At 39.4% G+C, this 12,082-nt stretch overlaps 1 protein-coding gene across 1 annotated transcript in view; it reads right to left on the bottom strand.

Annotated features, from left to right (window-relative positions):
- vegfc (vascular endothelial growth factor c) overlaps positions 1–12,082 on the bottom strand; it is a 57,567-nt gene that overhangs the window by 14,993 nt on the left and 30,492 nt on the right. Inside the window, exon 4 of the mRNA XM_053502111.1 lies at positions 11,059–11,198. Coding sequence (XP_053358086.1) covers positions 11,059–11,198 — 140 coding nt within the window. The remainder of the gene's footprint in view (positions 1–11,058; positions 11,199–12,082) is intronic.

A 12,082-nucleotide genomic window follows, 5' to 3' on the forward strand; every position in this document is an offset into this window, starting at 1 on the left:
GCCAGGATAAATCTCCTACTAAAGATAACTAAATGAAACAAAGATCAAATTATATATTAGAGAGTTTTCTCTACAACACAATGTAAGTCCTGAAAATTTACTATATTTTTCATTGTCCGTAAGACTGTAATGCCATAGACAAGTTTGTGCCCTTGAGGTAATAATAAAGCAACAATAAGGTGGTATTTGTGGCTCAGACCTAAACCTCGTTCTCTGCGGTCCTATTTACGCGGATTTGTCGCGGATGAGTAAAAATAGTGCATTGTAGGTACAGGTCCTCCACACTAAGAGCTCTTAAATGTGCAGTCTGGCTGATTTTAACAACAGTTTACTTTAAAGCTTTAATGAACGTCTGCATGTGGTAATGTCCTCTCACTCTCGGGTATGCAGTAAAAAAAAAAATAGAGAGAAAAAAAAAGTTGGCTGTAAACGGAGTCTTCTCACAATGTTAACGAGTGAATGAGTAGGATGGAGTCATTCATTGCTTATGTATTGCTCAATTAAATCCATCCTAGCGGAGATGTGTTAATCTTAATAATCAATACCTAGTGTTTTATTATATAAAAATACACATTATGGTATTTTTAACCCAATAATTATTAGATATTTTTACGTCAACTCATAAATCAGATGTATTTATAGTACTGGGTTTTGCTTTAACAAACATGCACATGTGGGCTGCCACTTGTCTGCTTTTAACCTCACATTCTTTGTATTGTCCCTGACATAAAGGTTCATGCCTCCCTCCAGCTTTGTAGCACATGTGTAAAAGTGTGTTTGTGGTAAACCCCCCACCCTGCAGAGCCTGGGGTCGGATGTTACATCTCGAGTTACCGGTTCACCCTCATTAATCTCCCTTCACTACAAGGTCGGAGGTCAGAGCCGGTTGGCATGACCCCAGGGCAGGGCGAGGACTAGACTTCTAAAGCACGTCTGTCTTCATGTGTAGCTTTCCCTTCTGTTCTCCAGTCCTATCTGTCCATCCAAGCCTGAGCGTCCAATCAGCACCTCCAACGGCATGAGTGATGTACGATCTGCCTGGATCAGGCAGTCGTGTGAGGTCATGTTATCAAAGCTTTTCGAGAAGTGCCTGCGGTCTAACATACACTGTCACAGCTTTGAAATGGAGCTTATATATAAATACAACAGGTTTGGGTGCTGTGGGGAAACCAGCGGGATCAATTTACGTAAAGAGTAAATTAAACTTTTGAGTCGTAATTGATTTACAATTTTAATATTTTTTAGGTAAATGTACACATCTAAGATTGACAAATTCCTTGAAAATATATAACACAGCTTGCATATTTTATGAATTTAAATACTTTTGTTTTGCAGGAGTATAAAGGGGACAGGTGTACCTTGGCGGTTAAGGTGTTGGATTGATGACCGAAAGGTCTCCAGTTTCAGCACAGATGCCTCCGGGTTGCCACTATTGGGCCCTTGAGCAAAATCATGCTCAGATACAACTGCTTGTCAAGCTGGCAACCCAACCCTTTAAATAACGGCCTCAAAAATGGCAGATACGTACTGTATCCATTGCTTGATGTGCTTTGTGGCACATACATATATGGTGCATGGTGCCTACAAGTCGACCTACTGAACTAGAGAAAAAAATATGTATGGCTTTAAACAAACAATGATACGCAGCATTTCATTATTTATTTAATAAATAGACTTTAGACTAATCAGACACTAAGACCGGGTCTTATTGAACCCTGAAATCCCAACATGCCTGCATTTCGTTTCACTTGTATTATATAACATGCTAGAACCTCCAGAGACAATTTCAACCTAGAGTGTCTTTTGATTTTTGGAGTATATTTATTCCAAAAGCAGTCAACTGATAAAGAAATAATTAACATTGCAAATCTCTGATGTAAGAAAAGCAGGACCAGACCAGGTCCGACCCTGTGCACCGTGAAATAAAACAAATTACCGCCGTCACATAGAGCCTGGTTCAGGGGTGGGCCACACGGGCTGAAACTCACAACATGTTTCTAATTTCCACATGCCCAGTGGCTTAATAACATGATGCATTTCTATATAGCCCTGAGCAAAAAAAAAAAATTAAGAGGGTAAGACTTATGACACAGGCTAGGCGAGGCAGAGAACGCCTTATCTGATGACTAACATGTGTAGTGACACCTTGCGTAACACGAAACACATGATTCTGTTTAGTGCGGCAAGGTGTTCAAAAGAAGATCTATAATTTGGAGCGTATGTCTTTAATGTCATTTTACTGCTGAATCCCGGCGAGCAGAGATAAGATCTAGTGTCTCTGGATGGCTTTGTAGAAACAGCTCATATGGTAGATATTATGGCTCCATCTTATTCCTCGCTACAGGCTGCCAAAAGTTTTTTTTTTCCTTTACAGGAACAGCCCAGTTTTCCAATTTACATCTACAAGATTGTGCACATGCCCGTGCCGGTATGCTAGGAAGAATAGAAAAAAAAAAGGCTACTCCAGGTTTTAGGATAAAAATTCCTGTGATTTCACCAAGTTTGTAGAATTGTAATTCCCCAGAAATGATCTCAATGACTCAATATTATTATAATGCCATTTTTAGAACGTGCAGTATTAGGGATCTGAGTTGCTCTTTTGCAACAGTGTGGTTTGTTGGAAACCATAAACAGCATCAGTTTACCAGTGGAGTTGGTAAAAGCAAATATGAGAATGTGTTCATGGAGTCAAATGTCATTTAAGGCAAAATCCTTAGACAGTAAGATACAGAAGAAAAGCAGAAAGAGAAGCAATAAGAGAAAAGAAAAAGTCGCAAGCGAGGACGAATACCCAGCGAGGACTGAATGACCGGCTGTCAAACTCAGCCTTGAAAAAAGGGCTTGTAAAAGGGTTCTTGTAAGAAAGCTACGGTAAAGAGACTCTTATCCGCAATAAAACATTTGAAAGGTGTAAACGTTTTATAGAAGGCTGTGAGTGACGATCCTGGCCGAGGTGTCTCAAGGCAGGTGTCACTGCAGTCGTTACCGTGAACATTCAGTGTGGAAGGCCTGACCTTTAAAAATCAACATTCTGATAACTTGCAGAAGATACGCATCTGTCTGTGGGAACTGTACACAAAATCATTCACCAACACGACTTGCACATTAGAGGAACCTCGTCTGAGAGTTATTGCCACATCCCCCATACAGTCCTGTCCTCGCTCCAGGCCTTTTCAATATGTTTGGTATATTAAAGGAGTTCCCGGAAGGCCAGCGTTTCAGACATGAAACAGGCAGTCTGACCTTGGCACTAGTGAAACGGTGGGATGAGTGCATTAGTGTAGCAGGGGATTAAAGGGAGATCTTACGTTCAGAGCTGTGTTCTGTTATTCAGTAAAATTAAAACACAGACAATAGTAAGTGGCTGTTACTATCATTTAACTGAGTAATTGGGAAACAACAGTTAGCCTTTACTCGTAAAACTATTAATGACAGGCTTTTAAGAATTAACCCTTAGCTACCGTTTATAAGTTGCATTTTTATAAGTACCACATCTGGTCTGTTGGATTATTATTATTTTTTTTTTGTACACAAACATTTTTCTCCTGTCCTCCCCTATGGGAAGAATTTCTAGCATTTTTTTAATATCAGATCTATTGCACTACCAATGAGATACTCTACTAATAAGAGGCTTTACCATGGTAATTAGATGGTACCTGTACCATAGTATATAGGATCATGGTATGTTTTACAGTATGGAACTTCTTTGCTGATATAGTATGGCGTTATATTCCTGCCACAATTCTGAGCGCGTGGTTTGACATTTTAAGAGCAGACAAAGCACTCTATGCGCGTGCAATGTCCCCACTGCGCGCTCAACAGCTCGATTCTGCGCGTGCAGTTCCTCCCCTGCTCGCTCAACATGTTCTCCGCGCACGCGCGACTTCTCGATTCTGTGCGCGCTCGACTCTGTCTGCACGCGCGTGCAACGTTTATTTTCTGTGCGCGCTCGACTCTGCCTGTACGCTCGCTCAACTTTGTCCAGTGTTACAAAACTGCCACAAAACCAGCCAATCACAGACTTCCACACACTACTTCTGATTGGCTGTTCCTTCTCTATCAGCTGGCAATATGTGCTTTTAAAATGGTCATTGTCTCAAAGCAGCTTTACAAAATCGAAAGAAAATAATAAGAAATTAAAATTATATTATTATATACCAAACGGTATATAAATATATATATATATTTACATTTATTTATAAATATTATAAACAATTATAATAGTATTTATTTTTATTTAATGAAGTATTAGTATATACCAGTTTCGTTTGTCCATTGTGTGTTTTTTTATTTACTTATCTAATTATCCATATAGCTCATTGTTAGACTACATCGACTAAAATTCAAATTGGACAACTCGGTCGCTTCACTTATAAACCTTTATTTACAATGCTTTCGTTAAGTGGTCGATAGTAGTGCCACTTGATTGGAGGAGAAACAGCCAATCAGAAGTAGTGTGTGGATGTCTGTGATTGGCTGATTTTGTGGCAGTTTAGTAACACTGGACAAAGTTGAGCGAGCGTACAGGCAGACATAGTACATAGTACATGTACCGCACTATGGGTCGCCATACTGGTAGTATGGACTAACATCCCATATGAGATACCGCATAAACTTTGGTAGCCAGAAAGTATAAAAAGAGGTGACTTACACCTGCTCACATGCTGTTATGGGACAACTATCAGAGTCAGGATGATTGGGTTAACGCTGACATTGGAGACTCCTTCCCTAAATCTTTAATTTTTACAGAAAACTTAACCACATAGTACACGGGTTATACATAATGTTGCGGTTATTTACAAGTAATATGTTAGCATAGTTCTGCTTGCTTAGCTAAGGTGGACAATTGACTAGGTGTTAATGCCACTTAGCTATAACGTTATCCATAAGGACCACAGTAGGCCAAATTTCTGTGCATTTCCACATGTTCTTACACACACATATATACACCGACGCTCTCCCTAATGGTGTAAAAGTATGAGAGGAATGGCAGAAGAAAAAAAAAACAGCAAAGCAAAACAACATGTGACACACTTTCACCGCTAACATCCCAGTCACATCTGCTTCTTCTTAAGCGTAGAGCTGAGAGAGAGGAGACTCACAGAGACACCACATCTTTTCCCCTTTCTCTTTTTCTCTCTCTTTTTGTCTTTCCTTTTGACATAACAAGATCCTCCAGGAATATTAAAATATAAGGTGTTAAACATAACTGTGGATCAACATGTACATTTATTTTCAAGATGCAAGCTATTGTTTCCTGGATTTGTAAAATGTGATAATAGGCTAGAATGGAAAACCACAGTTGTCTCAAAGACATTCATATGAGGTCATGCTAACCATGTTTACGAGAAGGTTTCACATAAATGGCTGTAGTAGCCAAAATGTACTTTACTAGCTCTGAACTCTGACAGAATGTTGAGGAAGTTTGGTTTGCGTTGAGTGTTCACCATTAATAAAAATCCATGCTGCAAACTTTTTTCAGGAGACAGTAGTTAATGCACGTGTGGAAAAAAAGTGAGTAGTTAGCAAATGATGTCATAACATCAAAACTGTGATTAGTGATTGGTCATTTGAAACAACGGAAATCAGTGATTGGTCACTCATCCAATGGGGATAAGAGAATTCTTCCTGATTACTGATCATCATGGTCATAGGGAGCAAAAGTACTGAATCATCAGTGTCAGTGATCACGGTCAATGAATCATCATCATCATCATACTCATCATCTATACCGCTTAATCCTGTATACAGGCATGAGGTTGGGTACACTCTGGACAGGATGGCAATCCGTCAGAGGGCACACACAAACACAAACACTGCATGTTTTTGGATTGTGGGAGGAAACTGGAGTACCTGGTGGAAACCCATCAGGCAGGGGGAGAAAATGCAAACTCCATGTACCGAGAGACAGGAAACTAACCTGGTCGAGAATCGAACCTGGACCATGGAGTTGAATGGCGACAGTGCTAACCACTAATCCACCTTGCCCTTCTGGGTCAATGAATGGCCAAATAAAAAAAATATGTTGAACAGTGAATGGTTATTTCAAATTATTTTGAACAGTGATTGGTCATTTGAACCAACAGAGAGCAGTTATTAGTTATGGAAAAAAGGAGATTAGTGATTGGTCATTTGAAACAATAGAAAACAGTGTTCGTTTAAAACTATGGAAATCAGTGACGTATTTTTTGAAACTATGGAGATTAGTGATTGGGTTAAGGGAAACAACTATAGTGATGATTGATTATTAGTAACAGTGGTGATCAGAGAAGGTTTTGAAAATGTTGGCTTCACACTGGTGGGGATTTGACCTGAATCTCATTAAAAACATCAGTTGGAGAGCTGAAGTGCTGTATTAAATGCCCACAAAGGTATTAAGTAAGCAACATTGTTTATGGTTTAATTTTAGCAAAAGATACCAATTTACATTCAGGTCCATACATTTTCTGCAACTTGACATCTGTACACCAACATTTCTTCTTGATTATTCAATCAGTAACAAGTGATTAATGATCCCACAAAATGTGTGTATAAAAAAAATTTCAATTTGTAAAGGGTTAATGCCGCACTTTTGTCAAACCGCTTGAATTAAAACTGAAATTGAGTGTTGAGTGTGGTGGTGTACAGAGGCCAAATTCCAAAAACTTATCTTTGTTCCAAAATCTTTGGACCTGGCTGTATAAACACATCTAAGGCAAATGTTTACACTCATGTCAACTTTATTTTCTTTATGCTGTCTTTTTATATTTGTTATATCAGTAGACAAGTCTAGCTAGCTATATAATTCAGCTTAGTTTTTTGAAGGTTACTATTTGGTGGAAAGCGTACCTATGTTCCTGGGGTCCTCTGTTTCCTTAGATATTTTTCTGTTAACACACATTGACCCTCTTTTTCTGTTTGAGACAAATGTGATCAATTTCAAGATAAAATATTCCTGAATTTTATCATGTTTATATTATTGAAACTGGCTTCAACACAACTAATTGTATGTGGTTTTGGGGTTCTGAAGAAAGAATTTGATCATACAAATACAGAGCATGGTGGTTTAGTGGTTAGCACTATTGCCTTAAACCTTCAGGGTGTGGTTCGATTCCCACCTTGGGTCTGTGTTCATGGAGTATGCATGGTGGTGGGTTTCCTCCGGGTAACTTGTAGATTGGGCTAATTGCAGACACACAGATTCAGCTAGTTGACATTCCCAAATTTGGGAATGTATGTGTGTGCCCTGTGATGAATTGGCACCCCATCCAGGGTGTATCCCGCCTTGCGCCCCAAGTCTCCTGGGATAGGCTCCAGGCCCCTCGCACCCCTGTATACAGGATAAAGCGGTATAGATGATGAGTGAGTGAGTTAGTGAGTAAATAGAGAGCTGGGGAAGATCTTTTTCAGGTTTCCATTATGTGCAATAATAGACCAGGGAAACGCAGAACCCTTTGTCATTTTTCCATTATGTGCCATATAAAACTCCATTTAGCATTGTGTTGGGAAGCATTTAAATAAATATCATATAACTGTATCAGATAAGTCCTTTCTTTTTTCAAAGCACAGACTGATTAGTTCATTCTTAAACAAACGTAAGACTCTGTTAACTTGTTACCACAAAGCATAAATTTCAAGTTTGTTATTTTTCATCTCGTACATGCTTTATCAGTGATGACATACACAATCAGCGACCCAGAAGACTCTCTGGTAGCTTCCTGTTGCACAAAGAAGTGCTTATGAGATGACACTACCACTGTAAACACAAGTGATCATTTCCCTGAGAGGAGTTGCTGTCTTACATCGCAGGCATTTCAGCATTGTACTCTGCAAGGCGTAAACTGGCTCCACCGTCGTCCATGTGGAATCAATCAGCCTCTGCTTGGCTAGCTAAGGAGGTGCGGAGGCTTTCTTGTCCACACGATAGCACAGAGAGGTATCTCTCCACATGCTGACGTGTGTCACGCATAATGGGGCTAATCCGTTACAATCAATGCAGATACCAAACGGTAAACACTTTCAAATTGCTTGCTATCGAACAGTATGGTGATGATCAGTGCTTCAGAGGGCTAAAGATCCGAAACACATAATTGTTGTTCCTCAGGCTACGTCGCTGTTTCCCAGATGGAACTTGTGTAGTGTCTTTGTGCTTTTGTTTTTTGTGATTAGGCTTGCCAAGAGAACAAGATTGTTGTTTGTCTTCCCGGGAAAACTAGGAAGCAGGATTTCCATTATCTAGGAAGGACGCTTGCACAGATACTCATCAAATGGAATTTCAAATGCATATGTTTCAGTTTGAAGAGAAAAAAGATATCAAGGTGACATGACATCTCATTTATGTTTTCTTACTCATAAATTCACAGGAATAATTACTGTACATATCATACTTTTGAGAAACTCCGATCAGAGGCAGTAGTTGCTCTGCCGTGACTCGGGTCAGGTCGTCTACAAGATGCAAGGTGACTAGCGTGGTGATGCTGATGGTGGGATTAGCATAACATTTCCGAGTTGTTTGGAAGCGGTTCTTTGTGTACAGATTAACGGGGAACAAAACAAAACAGACTGCATCACTCTTTCTGTACAGAAGGATAAAGGAATAGATTAATCCCACTACACCTTTTTGACCAGGAATGGAAGTATTGAAGGCTAATCAAGATAAGCATAATAACGCCAAAATGAATATGCATGCCATTCAGGGTGGCTCAGACAGTGTATGAGACAAGTACTGCAGTTTACGCTAGGGATTTTATCATTAGATCCATTTACAGGATCTACCTTGTAACCATGGCAAGCAGTATCTGGAGATTATAGTTTATGTATCATCTATTAAACCATACTGTAGCAAACGCGATGCACAATAATACCTTGTGCTAGGTTGTTCTGATAAGACGTAAATACTACATTCTTTAGACATCCAAGTTTTTTCTGGCGGGACCTCGAGCTCATGGCCATAGTAAAAAATACCAAGATGCCAGGTGTCACCTTTAATGTCCTCCCTATGTAAGTGATGAGAAAGCTTTTTTATAGTCTTCCATGAAAATATGAATAACGACACAGATCATCGCATTCAATACATCTGTCTCGACAAATAGGGTCACGGTAAAGTGTTCAGGAAATGACCCGCGGTTGAGTGTGTAACAATGATCCTGTGTTTTAGATCTTATGCTTTTAAGACATCAGTGTGCAGCATTCTTGTGAACTATAGAGCCTGGATACATAATATACACCATAAGTCTTAGCTGTGAAGTTTTAGAATTAAGATTTTACATAGATCCCAACTGATTTGATCAGAATGGTATTCAAAATCCAATAGAACTGAGAACAACTCTAAATGTTAAAGGATAATTTCAGAAAAACTAAATCGCATTTATACAAAGTTTACTGCAAATGTTGTGAAACAAGGAAAGCCTCAAAGGTTATAACTTTTACTCTTGCACCAATGGCACAACATTCATTTATACATAAAAGACTAAATTGAAAATTGTATTTAGTCACCTAATGTTAAAAATACGAGACAAGTATTTTTTTTTAAATACCAAACTACCAAAATCGGCAAAAACAGAACTATCCCTACAGTACCTATAGACAAAATCACTGAAGCTACCCTGAACTGCACCTTATTTTCTTTAGTACGTTGTCACAACTTGGCTGGACCAACTAACACCATAAGATTTATCATTTAGATTGTACATAGAACCCTTGAAGAACCCATTTTATAAGAATGCACCAAGAACCATAATAGCAAGTCTTAATTCTTGGTTTCCATGTGTGTTTTCCTGATCAGTGTGGCTCAATGTAGTTAAGAGCTGTTAAACTCAACCAGAAGGCATTCTGAGTCAAAGGACGGAGCATGCAAAAACATCAGCTCTGGATGTGCCAAACAAAATGTATTAAAAGAGATCTAGTATGAAAAAAAAAAACACTTTTTGGTCATGTTTAGAATTTCCAGTTCAAATCAGCAACAGAGGAGAAAAACATTCCCTGCCTCTTGTTGGTATCCCGTTTTGGCATTGCAAGCTGGTTAGAATTTTACACTATTGTGAGCTCATAAAGGAGGAGCCCCTCCCCCAGACTTGTTGTCCTCAGCTCTGCTTTCTCTGGGGGACGTGTCTTAGCAGACGCTCCTTTACATAGACACCGAAACAGCATGTTTTGGTGAAATAAAGGAAGTTTAAGGTATGAAAAAAATGCTGTGTACAGTACAGGGTTGCGGGTGAACTGGAGCCCATCGCAGGAGACTTAGGGCACAAGGGCCAATTAGTTCAGTTCTTTGGGGTCCGGGCGATTTTTATTTTTAGAATTCTATCCATCCTTCTGTTGTTCTTGTCACATTTCGGACGAATAAATGAAACAATGTTTTGAGTATGAGTTCAGTCCTTCAGCTTTTTTTTTTTTTCCCTTTTGATTCAGTCAAGTGATTTGGATCGTGAATCCAAACCAAACCCCAAACAAGCCAAACGTATCATTTTCACTCCATTTCAGATTCAACAAACGGACTAATAGGAACTCTTGAAAGTCTTTCAGAGAACAAAACACTTCATCGCTGCCAAAGCTATTTCTTTAAGCATCCGTATCTCTATAAAACTTCATTACAACCCTGACTTGAAGTTCCTCTCAGGAAGCATCGTGTGAGCCTAGAGAAACGAGTAGGCAATCTAAAATTCTATTGTGTTCTGCTACCGTGCGCATGGAGCTTTTGGCTATCCAAAACACACACATCCATTTCAGCTCGAATCCACCGAGATCCCAAGGGAGGCAAAGCACACTTCAGAGTGTGGAGCAAATGTGCTCGGCTGGAGATCCGATCCTCTGTAAACGTCCCCCCCAGCAGCAGCCACATTCATCATGCTTCTGAGAAATGCTTATAATTACTGAGGCATGTTCAGTAATTAATTGTAATGTCAGTAAACAATTTTAGCATGATCTTAAAAATCGGACATGTTGACGATGTTCCAAGGTTTACACATGTACACTTACGGTATTATGGAGCGTCATCTGATTTATTACAGTCAGGTCTTGAGTTACCGAAATACAGAGTGCACAAGAATTAGAGCGGAATAATAGAGAGAGGGGACTTACTCTGGCAGAGCTCGCCGGATGATGGAGTGTTTCTGTCTGTACACGTCCAGCTTGGACAAACAGTTACATGAGGTGTGGTTGGCGAAGCTGATGGTGACCGGTTTGGGTGGCTGCTTCACGGGGACGGTGATCTCAAACAGCTGACAAAAAAATTAGGAAAAGACAGATGAGATATGTCTAATTCCTAAGTGTAACAACATAAGATTTAACCAAAGAAATAAAATGCAAAAAATTAAATAAAAAATATTGCATATGAATTGCATTAGGATATTTGATGCATCTTCAGAAGAATCTCTGGATCATGGTTAGAAAACTGAAGTTGCCAAATAATTAACAGTTTTCCTAGATCAGAATAATATATTAATTCATAATAATTGATCTATAAAGGATCGTGTTTTAAAACAGGAAATAATTATCAGCAACTCGCGTCTGGTTAGCGTGCATCCTAGCTCATTTTTTGAGCAGGGATTAGGACATCCCGAGTCCTCAGACATCAAGCATCTCGTCATGTATGTGGCTGAACAACAAATACTACAAGCTCACTAATAAAAACTCTACAATTCCCCAAACCCCTGTTTTATTGCTCGGAAAATTCACCTCCTATTGGTTTTCCATGCCTCACTACAGGGGGTCGGTTCATTACCGAGGTTCTTTGGTGTCTCTTAATAAAACAGAAGCGGCTCAGGAGAGAATTGGACATTAATAAGGAGGATAGAGATAAAAGAAAGAAAATAATAAGAAAAAGCTTGCACTGTTAATCAAGAACAAAATGAGGCAACACAGATGAAGTAGTAATTCGGTAGTAGACTGTACACTTGGAAAGCACTTAAACACACATTTATATACGTTTACTAGACTTCATTGCCCTGGAACAGATTTACCGTCTAGTTCCTGGTCCTCTCCCCAAAATAAAAGCACTTTAGTGGGATATTTACAGTCGGCTGAGCCTGTGTATCGTCTGAAGCAGGTGACACGAGGGTCAGACGAAACCCGAGATCTATTTAAAGCGGCCAGGAGAGGCAAC

The sequence above is a fragment of the Clarias gariepinus genome, chromosome 8, assembly GCF_024256425.1.
Source record: "Clarias gariepinus isolate MV-2021 ecotype Netherlands chromosome 8, CGAR_prim_01v2, whole genome shotgun sequence".
Taxonomy (NCBI): domain Eukaryota; kingdom Metazoa; phylum Chordata; class Actinopteri; order Siluriformes; family Clariidae; genus Clarias; species Clarias gariepinus.